Source organism: Agelaius phoeniceus, chromosome 4, assembly GCF_051311805.1.
Source record: "Agelaius phoeniceus isolate bAgePho1 chromosome 4, bAgePho1.hap1, whole genome shotgun sequence".
Classification (NCBI taxonomy): Eukaryota; Metazoa; Chordata; class Aves; order Passeriformes; family Icteridae; genus Agelaius; species Agelaius phoeniceus.
Genome location: NC_135268.1, coordinates 30,193,426 through 30,221,363, shown reverse-complemented (window position 1 = coordinate 30,221,363; position 27,938 = coordinate 30,193,426). Strand labels below are relative to the sequence as shown.

The window sequence follows — 27,938 nt, the reverse complement described above, 5'->3', positions numbered from 1 at the left end:
ACTGCAATGATGTAAGATAGAGGCTGGGGATGCTGAAAGAAAGAACATTGATTTAGTATGGTACAGTGCAGCAGGCACTGACATCACATCTGAGTCTGTAATGAACTAGGATCAGTTTTTGGGATGGCACTGATAAATCCCATGTACTTCTGCTTCCTGGAAGACCCTTAAAAAACCTCTGCTTCTGTGGTTGCTCAGAGATAATGACAGATGATGTAAGACAGTGGAAACAGTGGTCAGGATCTGGCCCCTGGCAGAAACAGAGCTGATGGTCCTTTCGTTCACAGAGAGGAGTGGTAACAGGATCTCCTGGTTCTTCCAGCACTGGAGGTGGGCTCTGCTGCTCAGTAATGGGTCTGTGTGGGCTCATTTTTTCACTCAAAAATGAAAGCCAGGGTGATCGATAAAATGGGGTAGAAACTGCCAGTTACCTTAGTTCTTAATAATTAACTGGAAGTCCTTTAATGAACTTAGTACCTGAGTGTGGAATTTGGAATCTGACCTTTACTACATCTAGATAAACAGTGTGGCCAAGCCTGTGGCTCTCTCTGCAAGCTCCACTCTCAGCTCACTTCTTGGAGGTTCTCACACTTCATGCTGCAGTCAGGAGCTCGGCAGAGTCCAGCATGATTCTTCTTACCGTGCTGTTCCTTTGCATCATTTCCACCTACTCAGCCTCTGTGAAAGGTAAGTCTGTACTGGGCTTGGTTCACCTTCTGCCTCAGCAGAGGCAAAGCCAGTGTGTGTATGCAGATCTCTGTTTTGCCTCAAAAATTATCAGCTTTACTCAGACATGCTTGAATAATACAAGATGCATTTACTAGCTAGGTTTAAGTGCTTGTGGCATTCCTCTCAGCAGAGGTGATGGAGGAGATGATGTTTTCAAGTGCACAGGGCCAGTGGTGTGACCAGGAGATCAGAGATCTTGAACTTGCTTAATCAGGACATACTGTAGGGGCACTGACTTCAAAGGGACTTTTCACACGCTCAGACATTAAACACATGGAGTGCTCTGTGGAGCAGAGCCAGGAAGTGCTCAGGGCTGCCCAGGTTTCAGCTTCTGAGCAGTTGACTCAGCTACCACTGAAGTCAGTAAGAAGCATCCTGTTAATTTCATGAAAACGTTGCTCTGTAGTAAGTCTTGAAAATCTGGATGTCTGCAGAAACCCTGTGAGCAGAGCTTTACTCAAGTGTCCTGACAGAGTCAAGGGTATGAAATCTTGGAGACTGTCTGCTTCAGCAGTGCCAATGTATGAAACAAGGAAAGGTGTCTATAGTAGTGGCTCTTCGTGTACAACTTCACATTAAATTTAGAGGAGCAGCAACCTTATAACATAAGCTGAGTTTTTAGTTTAATGAGGATGTCTTCATCATAAGGGGAAACAAGGGGAGCACGCCATCCTGGGCTAAGCTGTTGAAAAGGCTGTAGAGATGCTCTGATGGGTGCCACCTCCTGCTTCCTGCAGGGAATCCAGGACACTGTGTAAGCACAGAGCAGCAACCTTCCTTCTTCCCTACCTCTATACACCCTCATGACAGGAATTATGAAGGAGAGAAATTTGCAAGCAATTCCTTTACCTGTGAGTTTATTTCATGAGACTGCCACATTCAGTTTATGGCTAGGTACCAATGTGTCACATTTCTGTGTCTGATCTTCCCAGCCTCCCCTTAATATCAATTAAGCAAAGCTTCTTGATGTGAAGTAGTATTTGTTTGTCACACTCCCCAGGATACTGAGCAAGCATTTTCCCTTTTATTAGTCACCCCTTCAGCTCTGCCACATTTCTTCTCTTGTGCAGTGAGATTGAGAGCTAAATTACTGGCCCAAAGGCCACTTAGGGCCTCAGGGTGAGAGCTGGGATTAGGATTGGTGTTTTACCTTTTCATCAGGCCACGCTGCCTTTTGGAAATATCAAAACATTATTCTGTTCAATTCAGGTAGGTCAGCACACATAAAACTTTCCTACTGCAGTTCCACTTGAAAAATGTTTTCAAATAAGCGGATGGGGTTTCTTTTTAAAGCTATCTGGTGTCAGAGATAGTGGCAAATATGATTTATGAAGGTAGAGCTAGCAAGTAGTTAGAGACGCACATGCTGTGCATGCCATATGTATTAATAAAAGGCACAGGACTTGACAGCTGTTTCTACTCATGCAGTGTAACCTTCTGTATTATACAGTATCATGATTTAATTATAGACTTGGCATGTTACCCTTAATGACAGACACTTAACATTACTAGTCAAACTATGTGTTATGCACTCCACCTTGGAAGCAGCACTTCTGACCCCCAGAGAGCTTGGCTGGGCTGGTGGCAGTCTGTGTGTCCATCTCTCCTCCCTTCTCAGGCAGTGGGACACTTGCCATCAGCTGAAATGTCAATGGCTGCACAGGCAGCAAGGATTCCAGTGCAGTGCTGAATACAAAGGAAGGAGCTTCTAAAAGAGTGTCTTTCTATTAAGAAAAGTTTCTATCAGAAAGATGTTGCAATATTCCTTTTTAAAAGTACTGGTGTTTTCTTCGTGGAAGTTGGCATGAAAATTTAGTTGTGTTGTTTTGAGTACTGGTTCTGCTCAGTGACCCTGTGCCTCTGTCTGTCATGTGTCAAGATCCCTCCTGCCTCTCAGCCTGACCACACTATTCAGTTGTCTCTCTTGGGTTCCCCATTTCCACAGGGATAAGTACTAACTCTTTGGGACTGCTTTCAATACTGCCTCATCCCTGCTGCTTCTCTTATCATCATCCACTCTTGGCCTAACCTTTCCAAGTCTGGCAACTAAAGGTGTCTTCTTCCCTCGCTCCTGCAGTGTTTTCTATGTGTGAATTGGTGAAAGTTTTCAAAACCTCATGTTCTTCTAGCTCCCAGGAATACTTTGCAATTATTAGTTTCTTCCATGACACTTGCAAGAAGCTGCTGCATCATTTGCTCATCTGTTTCCTTTAGGATGGAGCATCTCTATTGTATTTGGGGACAAGCAAATGCTAAAAGGGAGGAGGAGGGAAGGAACTCTTACAAAAGAAGAATAAAACCATGTATGTGTTCAGCTGTGGGGAAAGGAAGAGGGTAGGTGAAATGTGCTTTTAACTGAGAATAGGGAGGGAGCAAAACCATAACATGCACCTTAACTAATAGGAGACTTGTCTCTGAGCACCCAGATAATTTCTCTTGGATGTGCTATTCCCCTACTTTTTCCTTTAGATGGGACTGTGTTTATAATGCACCTAGTGGGTGGTATTCCTTAAACCTCAGCCAATACTAAGTCCTTTGCACTGCAGTTTCTGCTGCAAGTCAGGGACATTTTGAACCAGGAAGCAACTGGCTCCAAGGAACTGCAGGGAACCTGGGGTGTCCCTGAAAGGCATAGCCACCTCTGAGCAGGCACTGAGCACCCTCTGCTCTCAAGGGTAAGGTAGCTTCAAAGCAGGGAATTGGGGAAGGAAATTGGCTAGGAAATTCACAGTAAACCTCCAGGAAGGGTTGCATGCCTCTTGGTGACTTTGTTTTGAAACAGACACACAAGACACGCAAAACCAGACAAGCCCCATTGTGCCAACATGAATCCTTCAACCTCCCTGGGAAAAAATCAATAGTTACAGCTTTGGCCTCTCACATGTGAGCAGGCTGAGCCCACTGGGATCACCAGACTTGCTGAACCACATCCCCAGCTGGCATAAAGTCTGTTTGGTTCTGTAACTTTGCCAGTTTACACAACTTGCAGATTAAACTTGCTGGAGTGTCCATTTTGCTTAGGGAAAGGTTCTTTGATGCTCACCTTAATCCACTGTCATGGTATCTGAGTGAACAGGGAAACAATGTGATGCAAAGTCTTAATGAAGCAGGGGTTTTGGACTCTTTAAGAACTGTAGAATGTACCCATCCAGCCATGATGGAACTACCCTGGGCACCCACCTAAATGGGCTTTAAAATATTAAAGTGAAATAAGACTGATTTTCCTTTCTATCAGTGCAGTGATTTGAAGTTTATTTAAGTGAGTCAGATAAAACAGAGGGATATAGCATAAATCAGGATAGCCTGATGAATCTCTGCAGGGGACTTTGAAGACACTGATTCCATTACAGCATGCTTAAGAATTTTTCTGAGCTGTTGTGAGAGATTTTTCTTCTTTCCTCTGCCCTTCCCTGCACTTGTCATAAGACTGAGATGCATCTCCCTGAGGACAGCACTTTGTGTTTCTTAGATTAACTCTGTTGTGAACTTGTTTCTGCTCTGTACCTCCTGAACTCCATGAAGAAATCTCCAGTGCATTCAGTGGTGCAGCATTTGGGTGTGTGAGGCTGGTGCTGTGCTACTTAGAGATAGCACCTAAGGTCACTCTGTGTGTGTTTGCTTTGAGAATGTTAAGAGCACTTCGTGTACAGCCAGCTTATTTTCCCTTCTCTTCCCTTTTACATTGCTTAAAATATATAAATTAACAACAGAGACACAGCTATGGGAACAATTATTTAGTTGAAAGAAAAGAGCTTAATTATTTTATCTAAAAAATACATTCTTAATGTTTTCATCACATTCATGTCACCCTTGGGCAAGACTCTCCATGGAAGGATTCCCAATAAATGTGCAAGAGATACAGAGAATGATTTATGTTGGCCCCAACAAATCACATCTGTGCATTTCACATTGCTAAGCGCACAAATTGTGTGATTATTAACAGTATTTTGAGTTGCAAATAATTTTGGATTAATTTGTAATGCTAACATAGCTGAAGAAAAGAATCTGACAGTCTTAAAGAGCTAGAACAAAGGATTTTGTCACCTTTCTTATGTTAAATATGTATGATCAGTGTCAACTTAATCACAAAAAACCCCAGCTGCTTCAGTGAGACAGCCTCTGCAATCAAGAGTAGCAAGATCAGTCCCATAAATCTTTTGCTTGTAATTAAATTTTTAATTTTTCTAAAGATTTCTTAGAGAAAATGGTAGATTATGAGTGTTAGTCAATTCTAAAATGCTGTTTGTTTTTGCTTTCCAAACAGGGCACACTACTGGGCCCAGCCTAAATAATGACAAGCTATATAAGTTTGCTTACTCAGCTGAAGTCTATGTTGATCGGGTGAAAGCATCCCTGCAGAAAAGTGCAGGATATCGGATTTCTTCTGGTGTGGATGTCAACCTCTTATGGAGAAATCCTGACAATGATGATGACCAGCTGGTCAAAATTACGGTAATTATTGCCATCAGACAACTTTAAACATATCCAATCTTTTCTGCACTTATCTAGCTGCTGATCTAATCTCAGAGAACTCACTTTTGGAACATGAGCTAAACCTTTTATTCTCCAGTCTCATCAACTAGCTGCTTTGATGATCTAATTCCTATAGAATAAGATTTCACAAGTATCTATCTAACATCATAAGCCAGCACTTCAGAATGTCTCCTGTATTTAGAAATTGCTTCATACAGCACCTATAGCTTCAAGCGACTGGTGTGCAAGCCCTCACCTGAGGGGCAATATGTTGTCCTCAGCTGTAACTGCAAATGTTTCTAAATAGAAACTGGGTTTGGTACTTAGCTTTCTGGTGACATTTTCTGAGACTTATTTCCCCAGTGGAGAGCGCTGGCTTCTTTTGTAAACTGACATAGTAATCATGGAAGATTAATAATCAGCACCAGAAATAAAGAACATTTATTATGTGATTTAGTCTATCTACTCTACTCCAGGCAATTCTACAGTGCTCTCTACATTAATTTTCTCTGCTTTTGATTTGCTAGATGAAAGATGTTCAGGTTGAAAATGTGAATGAGCGTCCAGCTGATAAAAACATCTTCAAAGGAAAAAGCACAGAGAAGATCATCGGGAAGGAGTATCTGGAGGCTTTACAGAAGCCCATAATGGTTGAGCTAGTCCGTGGAAAAGTAAGAGCCTGTCTTTTAAAATTCAGTCCCTAAGGAAACATGACACATATCTTTTGTAACAGACTTGAAGAATTTACCAGTTCACTATTCACTCAGTGTTTTTAATAAGCCATTGTGTCCTATCATTCTGTGTGCAATACAGTAGTTGAGAACAGACAGTAATTTACCTTCCAGCCCAAGCCTAGAAGAACACCACACAATGGGAAAGTAAAGATCAGATTGTCCACAAAGACAGGTACACATTGGATATATGCACAATTGCTGTGTGGGATTTGTGCTATTGACTTCAGCCAGGGCAGGATTTTGTCCAAGATCTGAAGGCAGAAAAGCAGATACAATTTGTCATGAGGGATGTTCTACTGAGTCTGTGAGGAACTCAGTAGAGTGTTAATCACTTTAAACCCTTATCAAGTATTTTACCAGGATTGCTTTTCCTAGCTCCCTGGATTTCTTAATTTCTTCTGTGTCACCTACCAAGTTAATGAGCTTGATGCTGAAAGAGCTACAGCCTTACATGTTTTTCCCCCACTGGGAGACAGTCTCCGAAAATCAGAAGAGAAGGGTCAGAGAGCAGATGTGTCTCAACATGTGCCTGGGTTTTTTATCCTTCCCTGAGAGAGCACCAAAGTGCTGTCCCAGCACAGGAGCACCCATGTCCTTTGTAGCTCTCAGTGTCCCCATTTCTCTGAGAAGGGGATTCAAGTACATCCATCCCACTCCCTTTTCCCCTGCAGAGCTGCTTATGAGAGCTGCCCTTGTACTCAGCATACTCTTGTGTATGGGGAGTGGTGGGGCTCAAGCCATGGCTGCTCCTGCCCCTGGTCCTTCACCCTCCTGTTGCTTGTGGCATTAGGCCAAGAGCCCCATTTTCCCCTCTGCAGCCTGAGCAATGCTCAGCAGGTGGGGCAGGAGAGGCTGTGAGAAAGGAGGAAGGTTGAAGGTCACACTCCCTTTTCCCCTCTGCAGAGCGCAGTGAGAGCTGTGACACTCTATCCCAGCAGGATCTTTACCTCCTGCTGTAAATAGGCACTGAGCACATACCCTGGCTGCCAGCTCAGCCTGCTGAATTGCAGCTGCTATCAGACCTGCTCAGTAACTTTCAGACTCAGCCTTGTCATCAGTTTTACACAACATAAAAAGAAACAGGACAGCGCTGGCTGTGAACTGCACACATCCCTACATAAGAATAGAGGTACCAGAAGAACACAGAATGCATCTACTCCTCATACATTGCACACTTTCATATGCTAAGGCGAAGATGTAGTATTAAAAACTTGGGCTTTTTCTCAGGCAGTAGGGTCTATATGCTCCTTTTATGATTTCTTTGTGGTATGACAATTTCATCCCTGGCACAGTAATTTCACTTTTCAGGGTTACCCCAAGATAACACACTGATTGTACTTACAGTTCCAGATAAAGGGGCACTTTTAAAGCACCTTGAATGCAGAGTGGAGGTGCAAAGTCTTGTTACCAGAGGAGAGGCTCAAGCACAATAGTTGACCCATGAAGTGCAAAGGTTGTGATATGTTTGACACGTCATTGAAGTCATTCTATCTGTGATTTATCTATGATTCATCCTGAGTTTTTGTAACCTGTGATTAAAGTGCAACAGATATGCCCCTGTGGGGAGTGATTACCTGAGGATTATGCAGAAAAATGAGTTGCCTGTGAAAGTATGAAAAGTTTCCCATTTCCCATCGAAATTCTCTCTAATTCCAGGAGGAGAGATGCTCACTGCACTGAACCCGTACTTAGGTTCAGCTGAAGGCCAAAACGTGTTTGTACAGTTATTGCCAGGCTCTGCAGCCTCAACAGTTTGCTCAAAATAAGCAAATAACAGATCCAAATTCAAAGTAAAGGTTTTTCTAGAGTGAATTCTCACTATTCCTTTCTAATTTAACCAGATTTGTTACACACTTTTGAATGTTTTTTATATGTTTGGTTTTTTGTTTTGTTTTGTTTTTTTTAATTCCTGCAGATCAAAACCTTCTACTCATATCAAAATGAACCTGGTTTTACTCAGAACATTAAGAGAGGTCTGGCTAGCCTTTTCCAACTACAGCTGCACTCTGGTTCTTCCCGTGAGGTATGGTGCTCTATCAGGCAACATTATCATCACATGAGGAACAGGCAGAGCCTGATCTGCTCTGGAACCTGTGGTTCCTGCTGACTTCAGAAAGAGTGAACTGTGATAGAAATCAGTCCTTTGATAACATGAGGTTAGGGACATAAAGACAGTCTTCTGCATATTTGGTGACACAAATCAAATCGCTGCAATTAGCATAAAGAAGTAGTGTAATCCATTTGATTTAAAATGCCTTTATAAATTTAGCACTATAAATTTGGTAATAAACCACCTTAAACCAGGTCACTATAAAATTGATTATACCGCTGTTTAAAGTTGGCTGATTCCTAAATTCAGTTCAGTAGAGTCCCGTTCTAAATCCAAGTACCCACAGAAAGTCAGCACTGATTTAGCTGCATCCATTTAAGTTGCCTTCCATTGTTAAATTTCTAAGCCTGTCCCCTTAAACAAAGCTCAAATTTAACTCCAATTTGTGAGTATAGTGTAAACTGCCTGGTATTTCCTAATTATTTTGTTTAAACAGCCATTGTTACTTTTCTTCCTAGCCTTCTAATGAACAGTACCCCTGCCAATCCAAAGCAGATAGTTAGAACCACTGACATCCTCAAAACTGTTAAACAAACCCAAGCAGTACAGCATCTCAGGTACAGGATTCCAACAGTGGAGAAAATGCTTCATCTTTGGAAGGTGTTGGGATGTCCCAAAGATAAATTCAAGAAATTGTCCTAATCTAACTCTCTTTTCCAAGGTGGACATTTCTGGGAAGTGTGATACTACTTACCATGTGCGGCAAGATCAAGTGACTAAAATAAAAGACCTGGACTCCTGTGAAACAGAAAAGAAAAGATTTACCAGCCACAATCGGGTATGATTTCTTTAACAAAATAAAATCTATTCTTCCTATTTAAAATATATTCTTAGCAGCTACTACTCATCTTCTCAGAAGTCCTTCTGGCATTAGAGGAAGCAAATTCGATATGTAAATTTTGTAGTTTTACTAGCCCGAATGTCATATGTAGTTCTCATGGAGAGATCAGGTAATGGATTCTCCTGTGGTGTAAACCACTTTGACTCAGCTGATACAGATGCAGTCATAGTGATAATAGTAACCTTTTCCCCTTCTGCTGTAAATGCCAGGCAAGATGCTGACTCCTGAATGGACCCTGGTCAGGCTTGCCTGTAAGGTCAAAGGCTTTCCTAATGCACAGGTGTAATACAGGAGATGTGCTATAGAGGTAAATGAAACCCTACTACAGCCCTAGTGGTCCTCCACTGTTAGTAAATGTTTTTCTAAGTAGTCACTGCTGAGGACAGGCTGGACACCTGCTGAAGGCACTGGGATTCTCCACATCAGAAACTGACCTTTCTCAGCTCAGAGAAGTACAAAGACACCACACACTCTCTTAATAAACTGCCTTAACACCTTGACTGGGTTCCCCATTTTCACACCACAAAGACATCGTCTTGTTTATAAAACAAGAAGCAAAACCAGCCATCTTGTTTGATCTGTGAACATGACAATCTGTTCATTGATCTGTTTGATTGTGAACATGACAATCTCATTTAAAAGATATTTCTCTGGAAAAGATTCTTATCTTATTTAAAGCATATCTTACAAAATGTAGTACTGGATGTTTTCTCAGTTGCAGCCTGCTCCATAACTTCCTACCCTGCTCCTACTATCTTGTACCCTGGTACATACTGAATTTGAAGCACGTGGTGTAGAAATGAGTGGCTACTTACTGCAAAGGGGATACTTGAAAACCTGGTTCATAGGCTTAATTTGAGATGCCAGCCTATATGAACCTTCTTCATATGGCTCTACTTCATGACAAGTCTTGCCCTCATTTGGAACAGTGAGCTCTTTTCCTATTTTGTTGTTGAATAACCCTCTCTCTGTTTTATTTTTTAATTATTTTCAGATATTGGATGTCAGTACAAAAGCCACATCTGCTACAGTTTATGTGCTAGAAGACAGCTTCATTAAATCCATTAAGGCAGAAGAAAATTTCGTTTTCGCTCTGAATTACCGACGAAAAACAGGTGCCAAAATAGTTTCAAAGTAAGTTGGGCAATTGGACTGTCATTGATGGGGGCAGGACTAGTGGTTCAAGTTAGGTTACATGTGTAGGTTTTATAGAATTGAGATCTAAGGCTGTGCACTCTTCAGGTAAGGATTTAGGTCTCTTTTTTATCCATATCCATATATCTTTTTTATCCATATCCAACTGTGTCAGGTACCAGGTCCAACTTTGATTAAGGGTTCTACCACACCGCAAATAATAAATAATGGCATTCATAAGAAGTTAATGGGAAACAGCAGGAATTGGCCAAACCCTTTTAATCTACCCATTAGTGCTATAGGTGTTCTGTCTTCTCATTTCTCAAGAAATACTTCTGTTGGATTTCCATTTCTAGCATATGAGAGTTTGGAAGTGTAGGAAATAAAATCTACTGTGTAGAAAGGAAACAACTGTGAAACCTAGATCTGTGTTAGACTCCAGGCTCCAAAGCACTGAAAGTGTGGAGATACTCATACAAGATAAATGATTCAGGCATCTCAGTAATAATAGATATTTAAAGGAAAAAGTACATTCAAAAATTTCACTTTCCAGATCTTTTAAGAACAAATATATGAAACATTTCAGAATGTATGTGAATACTGAAGGCTGTTTATCAAGTGTTACAAATCTGTGCTTTAGAAAGTCTCTCATACAGGTATTTTATTACACATAACTCTAGCAATAATTTTGCTGGTATCAGATACTTCTGTTACCTTAAAAGCCCCACAGACTTGCCATGTTCTGAACATTTTAAAATAAGACTTCAGTTAGTCTGTATTCTATATTTTTTTGTCTGTGGAGGGGTTTTTTGTTTCCCCTTGGTGGGCTCTAATGGTGTCCTCACTGTGTGGATGTACAGGCAGAGGCTGGAACTGAAGTCAGTCCAAGCTGGGACGGGACTGATCGCTGCAAAGCAAGTCAGTGGTGTGATCAAGACCTTGGACCCCAATTATGTTGCCATTCCTCTGGAAGCAGAGCCAGTGAAATCCGAATGCAAAAAGTGCCCTTCAGTAAGTAAACACAGGTTCATTGGACATAAGGTTGCTTAGCTGAGCAGGACAAGTGTGAAAGCAAATTTTCTGTCCAAGCAGAACTAGAACAGGTCCAGCATAGCAATATAAAATGCACCCTGGAATAGGGAGTATGGAAGTGTTGCAATGGTGCTCACCCTTCAAGAGTGTTGTAAGATCTACCAATAAAAGTACCAACCTTTTTGCTCTCTTTTAAAGACTGCCATATTTCTCCAGATCACTAGAAAATACAGCACCCTGTTGTTTTATCTCACCTTGTCAGCTTTGAGCTGGGTTCACCTTATTTCCTCTGGGTGGAAATTAATTTTAAGATTGCTGACTGGTGTTTGTAAACAGTTTTGTCATGGAGGAGCTGAACTGTTACTAGGATTCAAGTTCATTAGCCATTCCTCAGGCAGGCTAAGCATTTGTTGGTGGTATATTTAACCTCTTCTTACTACCTGACCCCAAGGAAGTCTTTTGTTTAAAGGATTTTATAGGTATTTTACAAGTATAAAATGGGGCTTTAGTATTCTTGGGGAGTCCAATAATGTTCTCATTTTTGCCTTGTTTTTTTTTATTTAAGACATCTGAAGGCTAAGAGCATGACAGTGTAAATGCATAATCTTTTGTTTTACTAATGATGTTCATCATAAACTATATAGATTACTACAGTGACTGTTGGCAAACAGTATTAATGCTATTACCATTGAGGAATGAATGGGAACATTAAGGATCATTATTCTCTGGTGTTGATAAGTAAGATGTAGTTCTATTCAGCACACAGAATTTTAGTCCTCCAGAGATACTCCTTATGAGCACAAACATGTTCCTGTATTGGAACTTTTGCTAGTTATTTGGAAGTAGCATTACACTGTAATAATTTTTCTTATCTAATGCTTGTTGAGCCACAGGGAAGACCAAAAACACATATTTGGGGAATATAGAAATGATGCTGCCCGTGTGCTGGGGCAGTTCTGAGCAGGGAATATCAAGTCATCTTAAACAGAGTAGGGACAGGTGGTTTTTCCCTGACTCTGCCTGTCGGGGTTTGTGCTGACCAATTTGTCACTTGGGACTGAGTTTGTCATAACAGTTACAATTTTCAGACCAAGATAACAAACACAGGGTATAATTCCAGAGCACTGCCTGGGGACTGAGCTATGTCATTATAAACCTAATGGCACGGGGAGAATGAAGTTCTGCTTTCTCACTGTATTTTTCAGTAACTGCTATGAAAAGATGAGCTCTATAAACAGAACACTGTATCCAAAGCAGCAACATATCATATGGTACTTATATTTCATGGGATACATTAATGCCCTGCTGACATGCTATACCTTAGAGTTTTACATTCTCAAAGCTCTTTTAAAATTGTATCAGGTCTTATCTCTCTTTTATGAATTTGATAAAATAACCATTACTACCCTCATTTCCCATATGGCAGCACTAGCTTCTCTGAGGTTATGGCAAAAGTTTGCACTTAAAATCAGGTCTAGATTTCTGTGTTAAGACAACACAAAGCATGCTCTTTTCAGAAGAGTTCATGTATCTTACACTCTTTTATGCTCATGGTTCCTATGGGGAAGGATTTTTGCCCTGTCTGAAGGTGAGGTGGGTTTGTTCTGTCTTGTGCAGCCACCCTTTGTACATTGGTAAACAGCTGTCATGCACAGGCATTCAAAACCAACTCCTGCTCAGTTTAGAACCTGTTGGTTTGGCTGGAGTTTTCCTAGAGTGCCCACAGGACCTCTGTTCTGATCTCTCTGTCAGAGAAACACAGGTCCGTGTCCACGCTGAATTGCCATGTGGAAGTGTGTGCATCTTGTGCCTGAGTGTTTGGGTTTTTTAATCCAAACTGCCTGACATTCACATCAGAAGAATGAGGACTCTCAGAAAAGTCAACTGTGAATGAAAATGGTGTTTTTAATGCCTGGGTCACTGCAGGAGATGGCAGCTGCTCCTGAGCACCGCCCAAAGGAAGGCTTGGTCTCCATTCTCTTTTTCTTGAGATAGCTCCAGCTTGCATCTCCCACCTTGCTTGTCTCTAGAGTATGGGCCAAACTGACTAAGAGCAGCCCACACAGCTGGGCTCTGCACAGGAGAAAATGTAGGAGTAATGAGGTTAGAGGGTTTTTTTTGCTGGACTGTGGTGCAACTTTAACAGGGGGAATAAAAAGTGACCTATATATTTATCCAATTTCAGTTAATAATAGCAACACTGACCTTGGTGCTAAGCACTAATTACCAGTTGAGGTTAAAAGACCCATCTGTGCCTCAGAACATGAGCTCCTCCCAGCTGGTCATTAATCCTCAGGAAATATCCTATGTCTCAATCATTGTTGCCTAATTATTGTTTGTTACAGTCAATAGAAGTTGCACTCTGTACTGATGAATGATTCTTCTAATTGCCAGCAGGTTCAAGTGCTATTGCTCAACACAAAATCCACAGAGGGGAACTATTTTAGTGAAGGTCAGATGGGTGGGTGCTACTGTTATTTCCCACTCAGGAAAACTGCAGTAAAGACTGCTGCAAAGAACAGCTGAGTTTTCACCAAGGAATGTTCTCGATAACTTGAGATAACAGAGGCAAAGGCAAGGGAGAGAAGAAAGGTCAAAATACTGGCACCAGTTTCTTATGGGAGTGTATCTGGAAGGACAGATATGGGTGCTTTGCTACCACATTGGCTTGTTCAGGTAAAAAATGTGATGTGAGAATAAATACAGTAACCACAATCTTGCCTTTCATTTTGTACAATAGCTACAAGTCCCTTTGTATGAAAGTTTATGGAAAAACTGGGAATAACTTCTTGGACATTTAATCCTGTTCTATACTAACCCAAAATTACCATCTTCTAAAAAAACGTGATTAGTTAGTGAATTGGGAATTGTGCATCTCCCTTTCTTTAAAAAAAATCTACTTAGGAAGAAATGGGAACATAAGGCAAACACCATATTCACGAGAAAGCACGGTAAATTTGCAAGAGAAGAGAATTCCCTTTATTCCAGTTACAGTATAAATAAATTTTATTGTTCCAAAAGAGATTGCAGTGAAGGTCATGTACAACATCAGGAAAATAATAAAGAGTTGGAAGAGAGACAGCTAAAGAAAGATTTCTAAGATATTTGTGCTGGGATATCATAAATTACCTAATACTGAGCTAAAGGATCATAGGTCTGTTGGATTTCAGCTACTTTGAGCAACAGCTGGCCTACATATTAGCATTTATTTAGTCTGATTTTGAGAACAGAAGCTATAATCTGAAAGGTTTGACATAATATGAATTGTTTTGCAGCTTTCTGAGCACTGGAAGAACATCAGAGAACAAATGCATCCTGACAAACTTTCCAAACCTGATGCAGCAAAAAGCTTTTTGTCCTTCATTCAGAACATCAGAAAAGCTACGAAGGAGGAGATACTGAAAATTATTAAAAGTGAAAATAAAGAACTTCTGTAAGTTACCATGAACAACCTTTTAAAAGGTTTAAGTTACTGAAAAATGCAGAAGGGCAAATTGCATACAAAGAGATTGAGTTCTGCTGGTGATGTCCTAGCAATGCAAGCCAAGTGTTCAGTACTGTCTACAGGAAAAGGATTTTTTTTAAAGTTATGTTTGTTCTTGTAATATAATAAATTTTCAGCACACCCTTCAGCCACCAGGGTTTTATTTACAGTGCAAGGCCAACATGGTTTGTAGTTTAGCCAAAGGTTCTCAAACCAAATGGTTGTTCTGAAACACCCTATAACTTGTTCTTGACTTCTCATTGGTTTCCTTCAATAGGAAATACAACAAAGAAGTATTCCCAGGCAATGTTGATGCCTGGGAATTGCCCTAGTATTAGATTTTGGTTGTGAACAGCATGCACACTGAAACTTGAGAGTGAGAAGCATTTCTGAGTCATATGGTCGGGATCTTTCAAATAAATTGTAGCAGTTGTTAGCAATGGAGATAAACCTGAGAGTCACTCAGGCAGCATAGAAGCCTTTTCTCTATGTTTCATTGTGCATGCAGTACTAAAACACTTCTTTATAACTACAGCCTTTTCCTGTAAACTTTAATACACTTGTGATTGTTGGGTTGTTAAACTTTATTTGGTCCCTTATTTGCATAAATTAAAATACTATCCATGGATATAAATCTGTGTACCATTTTGAGGTGAGAGTTCAGGGACACTTTTTCTAACAAGAGTGAAAGATTCTCTTACTTGCAATGAAGAGCAGTTTCAGTACATAAGCTTCTTTCTCTCAATATGCAACCAAGTCTTTTCAGTATTGACTGGCTCATTGCAAGGATATGTTCATTTAATTTGCACTTCTTTGTAGTCCACAGGTAGTGGATGCTGTAACCTCGGCTCAGACCCCAGAATCACTGGAGGCCGTGCTGGAGTTCCTTGACTTTAAGGATGCAAGCACTTCTCTCCTGCAGGAACGGTTCCTGTACGCCTGTGGATTTGCTTCTCACCCCAGTGAAACACTCCTGAAATCATTAACTGTAAGTCCAAGGACAAAACAAATACAACAGAGCTAATACTCTTATGCCTTGTCCCAGTCAAAGGGGAAGAGAAGAAGAAACAACTGTTGCTGTTTCTAATTTTCCTTTCTTTATGCCTTCCAGGGTTTCCTATAAATGTGCTATTAACATAGAGCCTGCAAGCAACAAACATTCCTATGTCCAGACTGAAAGTCTAATTACTTTGTAAAATATTACCAAAATCCATTACTTGAAAAAGAAACATCATACTGAATGTTAAGAAAATAATTTGAGGATTGTTTGATTGTTGCCTTATGAAAGTCCTGTAATCAGAACTGTAAATCCCCTTTTTTTTTTCCAAATGAATCTACTTGAGACACTGAATGTAACTGAAGGTGAAAATGGCATGGAGTTATTATATGTAATATATATGTAATGATAGAGCTGTGCTGTACTTAGCCTGAGCCCAGGCCATCGTGGTAATCACTGCCTTTGCATTGCATTATTGTTCACAGAAAATGAGGGAACCTGTTGAACCCACAGCAGTGTGGCTTGTCATGTTTACACTGAGACACTAAACAGCTTTGCTTTTGCATGGCAGGAGAAGTTCAAGGGGGATGTCGCCAGTCAAGAAATCAGAGAAACTCTTGTCATTGTCATGGGAGCACTCATTAGAAAGCTGTGTGACAGGGACGGCTGCAAGCTGCCAGTGAGTATCTGATGGTCACTGCTGCCCAAATTCTGGTCTGCAATACACAGGACTGATCCCTGGTGACATTACTGGGGGAGCATGACAGACATGAGAAGCAGATTCTCCCACTTAAAATAAGTCCATGAACTCCTATATTTGATAGAGGATTGTATTTTTTTTTTAATAATGACCTGACTTTTTTTAATAATCTGACTTTGTCAGATTTAGGCTTTAATCTTGTCTCTTCCCATTTCTGTGGCTGAACCTGTCAGCAGAAGCAGTGCTTGTGCTGCCTTGTCCAAAAGCTTTGCATATCCTCAGAGAAACACTGGCCAACTCAGGATCTGTTTGTTATTTGCAATCACCTTAGGTTATTTCACCACTGTGAAGAAAATTCATTGATTCAAATATTCAACTGTGCCCTGAACATGCATAGAAGGAGGAAGACTTTTATTCTGAGCATGAACTGAGTAGATGCTGGTGTTAGAGGATGAGAATGATCAGACAAGGCTGCTGGATCTGTGTTGTTCAGCACTGCAGCACATCACTGAAAAGATACAGAGCCCTTTTAATTACCTGAACAGATCCTTTTAATCTCCCTTGTTAATTGCCAAGTAGTTTTATAACATCATGTTCTGAGGCACTGAAGAATACTTCCCTTGCCTTTTTTTGTGGGAACTTGTTGGCCCCACAAGGAGGACCTGTGAAGTCCCTGAATCAGGTCAGGAGCAGTTGGCAAGTGATAAAACTTTGGATTAGGTGTCACTGTAGCTGCAGTCACTTTGGTTATGCTTGAAGGAAGCCATCAACGTACAAATGAAACCTTTGCTAGCCCTGTGCCACAAAACCATGCCAGAACCCAGCCCTGCCCCTTCTGCTCCTGCAAGGGGAAAAAGGGAGGGTTATGATCACCATTTAATGTGCTGTTGATTTTCTTAGGCGGTTGTGGAAGCCAAAAGGTTGATTCTGAATAGACTGGAGAAGGCCAACAAAGACGACAACGTGCAGATGTACCTGCTGGCACTGAAGAACGCTCTCCTTCCCGAAGCAATTCCAGTGCTCCTGAAGTATGCTGAGTCAGGAGAAGGGCCCATCAGCAGCCTTGCTGCCACTGCCTTGCAGAGATATGATCCTTCTTTTCTCACCAAAGAGGTAAGAAAATATACTGCCCGAGAAAAGAAGTGCAGGAGACTGTATTAAAAATAAAGGGTAAATTCACAGAATTCATTTCTTGTCATCACCGACATGGACAGTGAGGTTGAGTCCAATCTCAGTAAGTTTGCTGATGGCACCAAACTGTGTGGTGCAGTCAACATGCTGAAGGCAAGGAATGGACTGGTGGGCAAGTGCTAGTCCGCCCTTGGCTCCAGGGTCACACACAGCTACCAAAGGTAGCCCGCAGTCTGATGGGAAAACCGGGCTCTGCTCGCCAGAGGGAGCCCTTGGGCATCTCTGCAGCCCCTCTCCTTCCTTGTGCTTTCACACAGGGAGAGCACACAAAGTAAGAGAAAGGTAAAATAGCTTCATTTTACCCTGCAGCCTCTAAGAATAGGAAAAAAACATAGAAAACAGTGGTACGTCTTGCCTCTGCTGCATTACCTTGCATTCCATTTCATACCTGCAGCTGGCCATCAGGATTGAGGCTGTTAGGATACTGCTCTGTAATGAGCATATAGGAGGCCATTCAGTAGGACTACATGGCTTTCCACAGACTCCCCTGTAACAAGGATGTGCCACAATCTTCTCAGAGACACGCTACCACAGGCACTATCTAGAAAATTAAAATAACAATATTCTTGGTTTTTAAAGTACATGTTTCCTTAACAGTTAAGAAAATCTCTGTCTTACCACTGTCACATTTCTTCTTAGTGCTGCTACTTATATACAGCCCTGCTTTGAAAACCAGTGTGTAAGGCTGTATTTGGTCTGTGGCTGAGAGAACATAACAGATGTCCCGCTTGTCCTTGTGGTCACTGAGCTATACATGTCTCAACATTCCAAAAGGACCATGAAAAACATGATGCTGAAAATATATCCTTATGTATTAGCCTTAGCTATGGAGCTAACTAAGCTAACTTAAGCTGATATTATAAACGAGATTCCAACCTGTACTTTGCCCAGTCATCTGCATGAGCACTGAGTGAATAATGTGTTTCGTGACCAGGTGAAGGAAACAATGAACAGGATATACCACCAGACTCGCAAAATCCACGAAAAGACAGTGAGAACCACAGCAGCTGCCATCATCTTAAACAGTAACCCATCCTACATGGAAGTGAAAAACATCCTGCTCTCCATTGGGGAACTGCCAATGGAAATGAACAAGTACATGCTCTCCATGATCCAAGATATACTGCGCTTTGAAATGCCTTCCAGGTACATTAAGTTCAGTGGAAATAAATACAGCCCTTCCTTACAGAGAACACACAGGTTCTCATGAATTACTAAAACTTAAGGAGAGTATAAAAGAATATCTTATTTTTATGTTGTTTGTATTGTTATTTTAGAATAAATCCCTTAATTTCAATGTCATTATTTTAATAGCTATTCACATTTTCACAGGTAGAAAAAATAATTGGGCATCTGACTTGCATTACTGTGAAAAATGTCTTCTGTTGATCTTAGTTCTCTCAAATGGTCCCTTGCTTTTGTATTTTCAAAACCAGTGATGTGGAAAAATTTTAAACATCAGAGTGTGAGAATGAAAATAATCAATATATATCTTCTTCTTAAAAACATTAATTTTCAAGCAAGATCTTTCCTTGCCTTTCTTCCTCTGACTGCAGGGAGTACATGAAATTGAAAGAGAGACTCTGGGTTAGGGCAGATTTTCAGTGGGAAAAGGTAAGGGTTTTGAAGACCCTCTTTTGTACTGGGAAATTCACCCTCTCTCAAATTTGATCTTTCTACAAAAAAGTAATGCATGGTACTGTAACATTTTTGTATCTCAGTGGTTTTGTTTTTTTGTTTTGAAATCCCACAGCAAAACAGTTCGGCAAGTCCTGAAGGACATGCGTGCCCATAACTACGATCGCTTCTCCAAGATGGGCTCTTCCTCTGCCTACACTGGATATATCACACGTATGTAACCATGAAACTGCCTTTGAACCCTCTTTGTATTCCCAAACATTTCATTAATCCACTAGTGTAGTCACAGGTACCTTCTTTCTTTTTTAACTAAGGTGGTCCTGATGTGTCATCCACGTACAGCCTCGACATCCTCTACTCCGGCTCTGGCATTTTACGGAGAAGTAACATGAACATCCGTGTTTTTGACAGAAGCGCTGACCTTCATGCCATCCAGGTAACTGCCACACTGTGCACAATAACTTAGCCAGTGTGTGGTCCTTTTCTTACAGCTTCTAAATCAATTCAGCCAATGCTTAAGACCATAAGGTTTGCTGCACTGGGCACAGAACAAGCCAATAACAGGGGAAAACCCCACGAAGTGGCATATGTTTGCCATAAACAAAACAAGTGTTTTGTTCTTCATCATACATTGTGGTCTGTGTCTGTGTAAAGCCTATGCTGTTTCTCTGATGTAATCAATAAAAGCTTTGTGAGTTTGTAAAATCAGGTCCCAGTTCAGATTATGTCGCAGAATGGAAATTCAAGGAGTAGATCAAGTGTACAAATCAAAGAGATTTTAATGTCTGTGTTTTAGAATTTTCTTGATATTGGCAAGAATCTTCAGTATTATAACTCTCCTAAATTTATGCAGGACAAAAATTGTGCAGTGGAACACCTCTGGCCTTTTCTCCCAACTGTCCCTGAAAAATAGTTATATGAATAAAGGAAAATGTGTTTGAAAGAAAACTAGTCTTAGGATTATGATCTGCATGTGGGTAAATCCTGCTCAGCACCTAAAGGGCAAAAACATGGCATGAGATTATTTTATTTTCCATTTTTCTAAGTACTCTTCCTAGTTCCATTAAGTCTTACCCTCATACCTTTTCCACTACAACTACATACATTAGAATTAGGCATTTAGACATAAAGAAAATATGTGGTGTTGTTAATAGTCTGAGTCAGGCAGGATTTTCTCATTGATTCTGTATCACTGTTCCTTCGTAGGTGGTTCTCGAAGCTCAGGGTCTGGAGTCCATAATAGCTGCAACTCCCGATGAAGGCGAGGAAAACCTGGACTCCTTTGCTGGCATGTCAGCCATTCTGTTTGACTTCCAGCTCAGGCCAGTGACATTTTTCCAAGGGTATGGTGATTTAATGTCTAAAATGCTCTCGGCAACTGGCGATCCCATGAATGTGGTGAAAGGACTTGTCCTCCTCACAGATTTCTTACAGGTACTAACAGCACACTGTTTGCTTCTTTTTCTGTCTCTTAAGCACAGATGGTTCCTCCCCCACACTGCTATTGTAGGACACCTTATTTTCTTTATTCTCAATGTGATAAACTTGACCAGTGTTATACAGGTTACCTTTACTAGGAGAGCAATAGAAAAGTCATGGGTATTAATACCAGAATGAAATTACATGAAAAGCAACCTAGAACAAAGGTGAGAACAGATATTCTAGAAAATATACCAGAAACTTAACAAAAGCAAATGCAACTGAGTTTCCTGTTGCAAACTCATATTGCTCTCAGCTATGACCTCCCCTCCCACAGTTTCTTGTAATACAGTCCTGTCCCATGCGACCACCTAAGTTTTCCTCTTCACAAGTTGTCCAGGGACCTTGTGTCCAGTTAGGCAATGATTGTCAGGTGAATGAATCAGAGAACTATCCTTCAAAGAGCAATGCTAAGAGGTCCGAATTTCAACTGTTTATTTCTAGGCAAAACAAGCAATTAAAATGAGGACTACACAATTTTTATGCAACTGCACCCCAAATGATTTTCTTATTTTGTGTTTAAATAGATTCACATATAACTGGCTGCATAATGTGTTATTGGAGGGCTAAGAATCTAGACATCTCTCTCGAAGTGCAGGGTCAGCACTTGGTTTGATATCTTTGGTCTTCCCAAGCTGGGATCTCCTTAGAACCTGTGGATTTAACAGCTGTACTCAGCTCACAAAACATCTGCAGTCTCAAACTTTACTTTTGGCTTTTCCCATTTAATTCATGGCCAAAGAAAATGCCAGAAGTAGATGATGAGACAATCCACTCTGCTCAAAATTACACAGAAACACCCTCTGCATATGACAGGTTTCCCCATCCAGAACCCAGCTCAACTCCTTCTAATGGTATTTTAAGTCCAGAGGGCTTCCCAAGTAGTGCCCAAATTGGCTAACTAAATCTCATTCCAGCAGTGCTTTACAGTTCACATGCAGATTATGGGCAAAAACTTTGCTGTGACCTATTTAACAAACAGACCGCAGAGGTGAGAAAGATAATCATGTCTAGTCCTGAGCACAGGGAGCATTTAGAGAACTAAATATTTCCAACTGCTGTGCATGCACGAAGCTCCAGACATATTCTGGCTGAATCAGCTGGCTGGGCACCCCTAGAGCTCTGCCCGCCAGCAAATTCTCCACTCCTTGCCTTTGGAGAGCCTCTCAAAAGTCTGGGGCAGCCAGGGCTGGGACTGTGGGCCATTTTTAACAAGATCAGGGTGCAGTGTTTTCAGTCAGTCACTGCCTTTTTGGAAGCCTTGGCAGCAGTGTCTTACCTCCACATCCCACAAGGGCAGGAATGGTTTAAAGCACTGTTGAACACAGCTTCAGGCTGAGCTGCCTTTTAAGCACAGCCCATCTTTCTAAGAATGGTCTTATAGCTACACTCCAACTCAACAGCACATCAACATGGTTTTGGAACTTCCATGTGGCCACAGTGTTGTTTCAGGGCTAAGAATAACCCAGAAGTTATATTCCTGCTATAAAATAAACAGCTCTCATAAAACTGTTTTTGAGACTCCTAAGTCACCTGCATTAAAGTTCAGCAGTGTTAATAGTTCTCCTAGGCAACACACCTGCCAGAAGCCCAGAGAAATGAAATACTGTATTGATAGGTCAGAGAAGCCACTTGAAAGCCAGACCCCAGTGGAAGGTAGCCAGTTCCCAGAGAAGTGCTTGTTGAAGCCATCTCTGCATTGCATTACAGTAAGATTGCATTACAGTGCAGTACATAAAGACACTTTCTTATTAGAACATGGCATATTTCAGCATTTTAAACAGTAAAAAATGACTGATTCTGATCTTTTGGGTCACATTTTCCACCGCAAATGAGACACAAAGCTTAAAATAGGAAAGCAAAGGAAAATACTTCTCCTTAGGAGGCTGGGTCCCTGTGATTTACACCTCCCATCAGCCTGGATTGGATTTGCACATGAGACGAGGGACAGGGCTGAGCTATAAATAAGGAAATAGATGAGCTAGTAAAACACATGACAAGTGCTCCTTAACTTCTCTGCTGGTTTCAGTGACAAATACAGCTTAATTCTAGGTAGCATTTAAGTCTTGAACCATGCAGCCTTTGTAAACTCAGCCTACTTTAATATTCTTGGGTGCAATTTGACAATACATCTAAAAATATCTGCTCCTCTGGTTGTGTGTACATATTTCTGCCAGCATGTATACTGTTACCTCCTCACTCATTAGCAGCTACCCAGTCCCAATTAAGAGCAAAGTAAAATAAAGTAAAACAAGCTTTATGTCTACACCTAAACAGACCAACAAGGGAAGTATTTTATGTCTCATTGGAGTCAGTATAAAAACTCCCTTTGATTTCAGAAAGGTTTCAATTTCAATCCATGATTTTAACTTGGGTGAAAATAAGAAATCAGAGCATCATATGACCACACTTGCTGGGGTCACGCTGGATTTATAAGCCACAGCCAGCCCACTGCATTCTTTAAATCTCAAGCCCACTTTAGCAGCAACTGACTGCCAAGATGGCTCTGCCAAGCTGGTTCTGTCAAGGAAATAATTTCAAGGATAATTAACTTACCCTAAATGGTGAACTAACCATGTACAACTACCATGATTATCCGAGTCTTCAATTACAGCCAGATAACTTTAATGTTCTGAACAAAAACCTTCCCTAAAGTTGCTCCTTGCTATAGGGATTAGGAAGCTGTACTGACTCTCTGCTTGCTTCTGTCTTAAATCTTGGGACAGCATTAGTTGGAGCCACTGGACTACTGAATAGCTAAGAAGAGAATAGAGATTTCTAGTGTGCCTGGACATCAAAAAAGGGCAGGAAATTCACATTCCCACATGTCCTATGAAGGCCTGCAACATTACAGGTGCTGAGAATATCACAGGCACAGAAACCTGAGAGGAGAGCAAAAACCATCTGTGAGACTGAAGAAGGTGTCCTGTATGTGAAGCACATGATCAAAAGAAGCTTTTCCCAAATTAATATTTCTTTTAAAATGGTGAATTAATCCACTAGTTCTTAGGGAAGCAGGACAAATGTATAAAGAGAGATAGATTGCCAAGCTGGGTGAACCCTGAAATCTTGGCTGTGTGTCAGACCTTAAAAGGAATGAACTGCCATGACCCTGAGCTATATTACCACTTCCGAAATTGACTTATGGATGTGCTTTCAGTCCAGCATTACAGGTTTCATGAAGCCATGAGCACATTTGATATTTGATAGAAAATGCATTTAATGGAAATTAAGGTGCATTAGCTGATAGGTTTGGCCACCGAGCCACTGAAGATGTAATTCCTGTCATATGGTGGGTTTGGAGCCACTGCACAAGTGGCAGCATCCTACTGCCAGTACAGGTCTGCTCAGGGGTGCTGGTCACACTGCACTGCACTTGTTCTGGGCTTCCAGCAAGGAGTTCAATCTGATTTAGCTGGACTGCTGTCACAGCCTCCGTGGGGCTAGTGTGGTAGCTCTTGGAGACATGATATTCCCTGCAGTGACACTCTGTGCAGAAGTGATGCCAGCTGGCACACAGGGGAGAGGGGAAGGATGCAAGGTGCCTTGCTGTAGCTTCATCCCATTTCTGGGGGAGGGAGGTGCATCAGGATGTTTTGTCCATTCTTTCAGAAAATCCCTCTATTCCTTTTTGTTCCTGCAAAATGGCAAGTGGTGTGAGTGCAGGACCAAAGGGAATAAGGAAACCTCAGAGGTGAGCAGTCAGTAACCTGTGCTTTGTCATGGCTCCAGGAAATCCAGCTGCAGTCTGGGCCCACAGCCAGTGCAGAGTTCATGGGTGGGCTGGCCATCGACATCTCTGGAGGAATGGAGTTCAGCCTGTGGTACCGGGAATCCAAAACCAACGTCAAGAACCGGTGAGATACCCCCAGCACACACTGTAGCTGTAGGCAGCTCAGGCTTCTGAGCCAAGGTAGCACCAAATTTAAATATAAAAAACCTTGCAGATGAGTTAGAATTAAGCAACTAAATAAATAGAATTAAGTAGTTATGTGCATAGGAGAATATCTTTACTTCTTTATTCCTTTCCACCTGGATAATACCAGTTCCCACTAGTCTCTTGTGAATTTATGTACCTTTACGTGAAGAACAGGCTCCTTTGAGGGCAGTTTTTGTTTGTGCAGTAGGACTATTTGTAATTCAATTTCCTCTTTTTTAATGTGTTTTGAAACAATTGCGATGCCTAATTTTTTTTGTAGGGTAGCCATTTTTGTAGCTGGTAACACTGAGGTGGATTCCTTCTTTGTAAAAACTGGTATGGAAACCACTTTGGAAACAGAAACAGCTTTGGACTTCATCTCCACAGTGCAGTTTTCACAGTACCCATTTTTGGTCTGTATGCAGATGGATAGAGTGGACTCTCCATTCAGGTAAGAACTAAGAGCACAACTTTCTGAAGTGTCTTTCCAGCCAGCTGCTGGAACTTTTGGTTTTCACAGACACGAGATTATCCACTGAGGCCAAATTTCAGCCTAACACGATTAGATGCAGTGCAGGCTGTTACACACACTGACCTCTCTGCTAACGCATTCCTCCCTGAGATTCAGAAATAACCTTTCTGAAGATCACAACTGATCAGCTCTGAATGTGCACTTCAGTCCAATTTTTTAATTTGATTTTGCAAGTGAACTAACTTAAGTGGCAGGACAGTAGTGCCCTCGTGTGCAATCAGTTCTGATGGTGACCTCGTGCAAAGCCAGACATGAGCTGAAGTGGAAAGTTCTCTTCATCATCTGCTATTTACTCATGTCAACAAAAGTACCTGTCTGGCACTCCTGCAGCCATTGTGTTCTATCACACTTTATTAAGGCACCAGTTTTCCTGAAAACTAAACAACTGTGCAATAAGGTTAAAAAGATGCTCTTCAGTAGCCAAAAAATAGTAATTAAATTGGCTTTATTGGGTACACTGCTCTCTCCTAATCCTTATTTGCTAAGACCTAAGGAAGATAACATTTGTAGAGCCTGTGCCAGATTTCCATTCAGGTTTTTCTCATCTGAAAGATGGTTAAAAACCTGAGTATTTTAAGACTTTGAGAATCTTCAGGAAATCCTAAGAAAACAGTGTCTGCTATTCTGCAGCTACTGAAACATCTGCTGATTATGTCTGCTCACTGTGGAAGGGCCCCCTGGCCTGTGTGCAAGGTGTTGGTAGCGGGGTGCCAGCTGTGAACAGACCTGCTGATGGCAGAGCCCGGTGCTGTGTCTTTGCAGGACTCACATGACCAAGTACGAGAGCCTGCCCTCCGGCAGGCGCTACACGGCCAGGAGGGGGAAGGCAGCCACGCTGGCCGGGAACGAATACCCCCTGCACCAGGAAAACTCCAACATGTGCAAGAAGGTGTTCGGCGCCAAGTCGGACTCTGCTGGCAGCTGGTTTTGAAAGCAGCGCCTGGGCTCCTGCTTTCCTGCATCCCTCAATGACTTAGGCCTGCACACACCTTTCCAGCGAGGAGCTTGACCCTGCACGGCTGCATTAATGGGAAATCTGCCATTGATTTCAACGGGCCAGGATCAAACTCTCAGTGTGTGCACAGTGTTTACATATTAACCTATATTTAAAACTTTTGTAAAAAAAAAGCCCTAAGGCAAATAAAGACCAATTTGGTAGCGTTTCATGCACTCCCATAAGGGTGGTGCTTGTTCTTAATTTTTACTTTTTTGTGCCAAAAGCAAAAGTAATCTTTTTTTTTTTTTTCTGGGGGAATACAGAAGTCTGTGTTTTTGATGTGTGGAAAGAACAATTATGATGTATAAAGAATGATTATTTATAAATGTATTTTAAAGTATTTAGGTGTTTTAGGCCTATGACCGATCCCTGTTCAAATATTCAAGTACAATTAACAACCAGATAGGACCATGAATTCCTGCTTACTCAGTATTGCCTGTTTACAAAAAAGCAGGTTTTATTTTACATGATTTTAAAGGCTTTTGTGAGTTTTTTTAAGCAGGCAGAACTTGATTATTATTATTTATCTTTTGGAGTTTTTTTTATCAACTGCTGTAGTTAAATACAATTGATTAACAGTGTGAGGTTATGTTTCCAGAAGGAACTTACATTTGCCTTAATTATGTTCTCATTGAAATCAATGGTGTAATTTCTGTAGTTACCAGAAGCAGGAGCAGAGTTAAGCCAATACTGGCAGCTCATCAAAATTTGTCTCCCTGTGTGTAATCAAGGCAGGTGCATTTCAAAAAATGAGCATGCACTAAGGCAATTCTGAACTATGGAGAAGGAAAGGATCTTGAAAGAAATAGATTCTGGATGCACAGTCTAGCAAAGCCTGTGCTGAGCCAGAACATTTTCTTCTAGGTAAGTTAGGCTTGTATTTCAATGCAAAAAATAATCACTACTCAGACAAGTCCTCTGATTAAAATTACTTAGACACTTCAAGCAGTGTCTTCATAGGATATGTGAAAAAATAAAAAAAAAGTTTTACATCAGCATTGCAGATTAAAAGAGAATATACCCCATCCCAGCTCAGCTGATCTCTGATCCATCTGATTTAATTTTTATAGGACAAGGTGGGCAAGTGCTGTTCACAAAAAAAAGTAAAATAAAAAGGCAAGAACAATTGTTTATTTTTTAAAATCCCAAACCCAAAAGCAGCCGGGAAAAACTCATAAATTGTCATGAAAAAATTTATTACAAGAATAAGAAAAAAATCCAAATTCTTTTGTGTTGTAAAAGCCAAGAGTGCAGAAATCTGCAAAAATCAAACTGTCAGTGGGATGAAAAAGTGGTCTGCTTGTTGTCTTCCCTGAAAATGCTGGCACATTTCTAGTCAAAGCCTAAATAAAACAGGTAAAAATACAGTGTGAAGAAACTGTTTCCAGTCTTATTGTCTGTTACTTTCTGGGTACAGAAAGCCTCTCATTAGGGAAGGAATGCTGTTGATTGGGGTAAGAGGAACCATTTTACTCACCTTCACAGTATGAAGCAATAACTTAAATTGGCACTCAGGTTCTGGGCTCCCTCTCTAATCAGGAGACCTCCTGATTAGATGAGGATGCACCATGGGCTGGAGGTGCCTGCCCAAGCCCTCTGCCCAGAGGAGAGGTAAGAGCCAGGCACTCCTCCTCAGTGTCAATACTGCCCTCAGCATCCACTCACAGTCTGCTCCCTGTTGTAGACACTCTGATACCTCCACTGCCGTTTCAGGAACAAACTGAAGACAAACCTTTGTATTTGTTATTAATACTTGCTCTTTATGTCACACAAAACAAAAAGAGCAGAGCTACTTACTCACTCACCTGGCAAGAGGCGGTCTCCTCCTGCAGAGACCTGACACCCTAAATACAGAAGGTGGACAATGAAATAGCTGCCATCACTCTTTTACTTGCAGAGAGTTGAGATATCAACAGATGACACCTCTGTCCCACTCTGCCAGGCTTGC

At 41.2% G+C, this 27,938-nt stretch overlaps 1 protein-coding gene across 1 annotated transcript; it reads left to right on the top strand.

The window, feature by feature from the left end:
- The first annotated feature begins 626 nt into the window (after nt 1–626).
- MTTP (microsomal triglyceride transfer protein) lies at nt 627–25,924 on the top strand. Its single transcript, XM_054633628.2, has 18 exons — nt 627–687; nt 4,994–5,181; nt 5,730–5,873; nt 7,852–7,959; nt 8,708–8,824; nt 9,882–10,021; nt 10,882–11,032; nt 14,329–14,486; nt 15,357–15,525; nt 16,106–16,213; nt 17,135–17,347; nt 18,360–18,571; nt 19,179–19,276; nt 19,378–19,499; nt 20,270–20,497; nt 24,275–24,399; nt 24,742–24,912; nt 25,756–25,924. Exons 1-18 carry the CDS (start codon nt 627–629, stop codon nt 25,922–25,924), a joined length of 2,682 nt encoding a protein of 893 aa, XP_054489603.1.
- The last annotated feature ends 2,014 nt before the right edge of the window (nt 25,925–27,938 follow it).

Bases quoted from the DNA above. Each gene is read 5' to 3' on its own strand.
- MTTP (XM_054633628.2), top strand. From the start codon at position 627: ATGATTCTTCTTACCGTGCTGTTCCTTTGCATCATTTCCACCTACTCA. The intron at 8,825-9,881 runs GTATGATTTCTT...AATTATTTTCAG, and splicing joins GATTTACCAGCCACAATCGG to ATATTGGATGTCAGTACAAA. The intron at 15,526-16,105 runs GTAAGTCCAAGG...TTTGCATGGCAG, and splicing joins CACTCCTGAAATCATTAACT to GAGAAGTTCAAGGGGGATGT.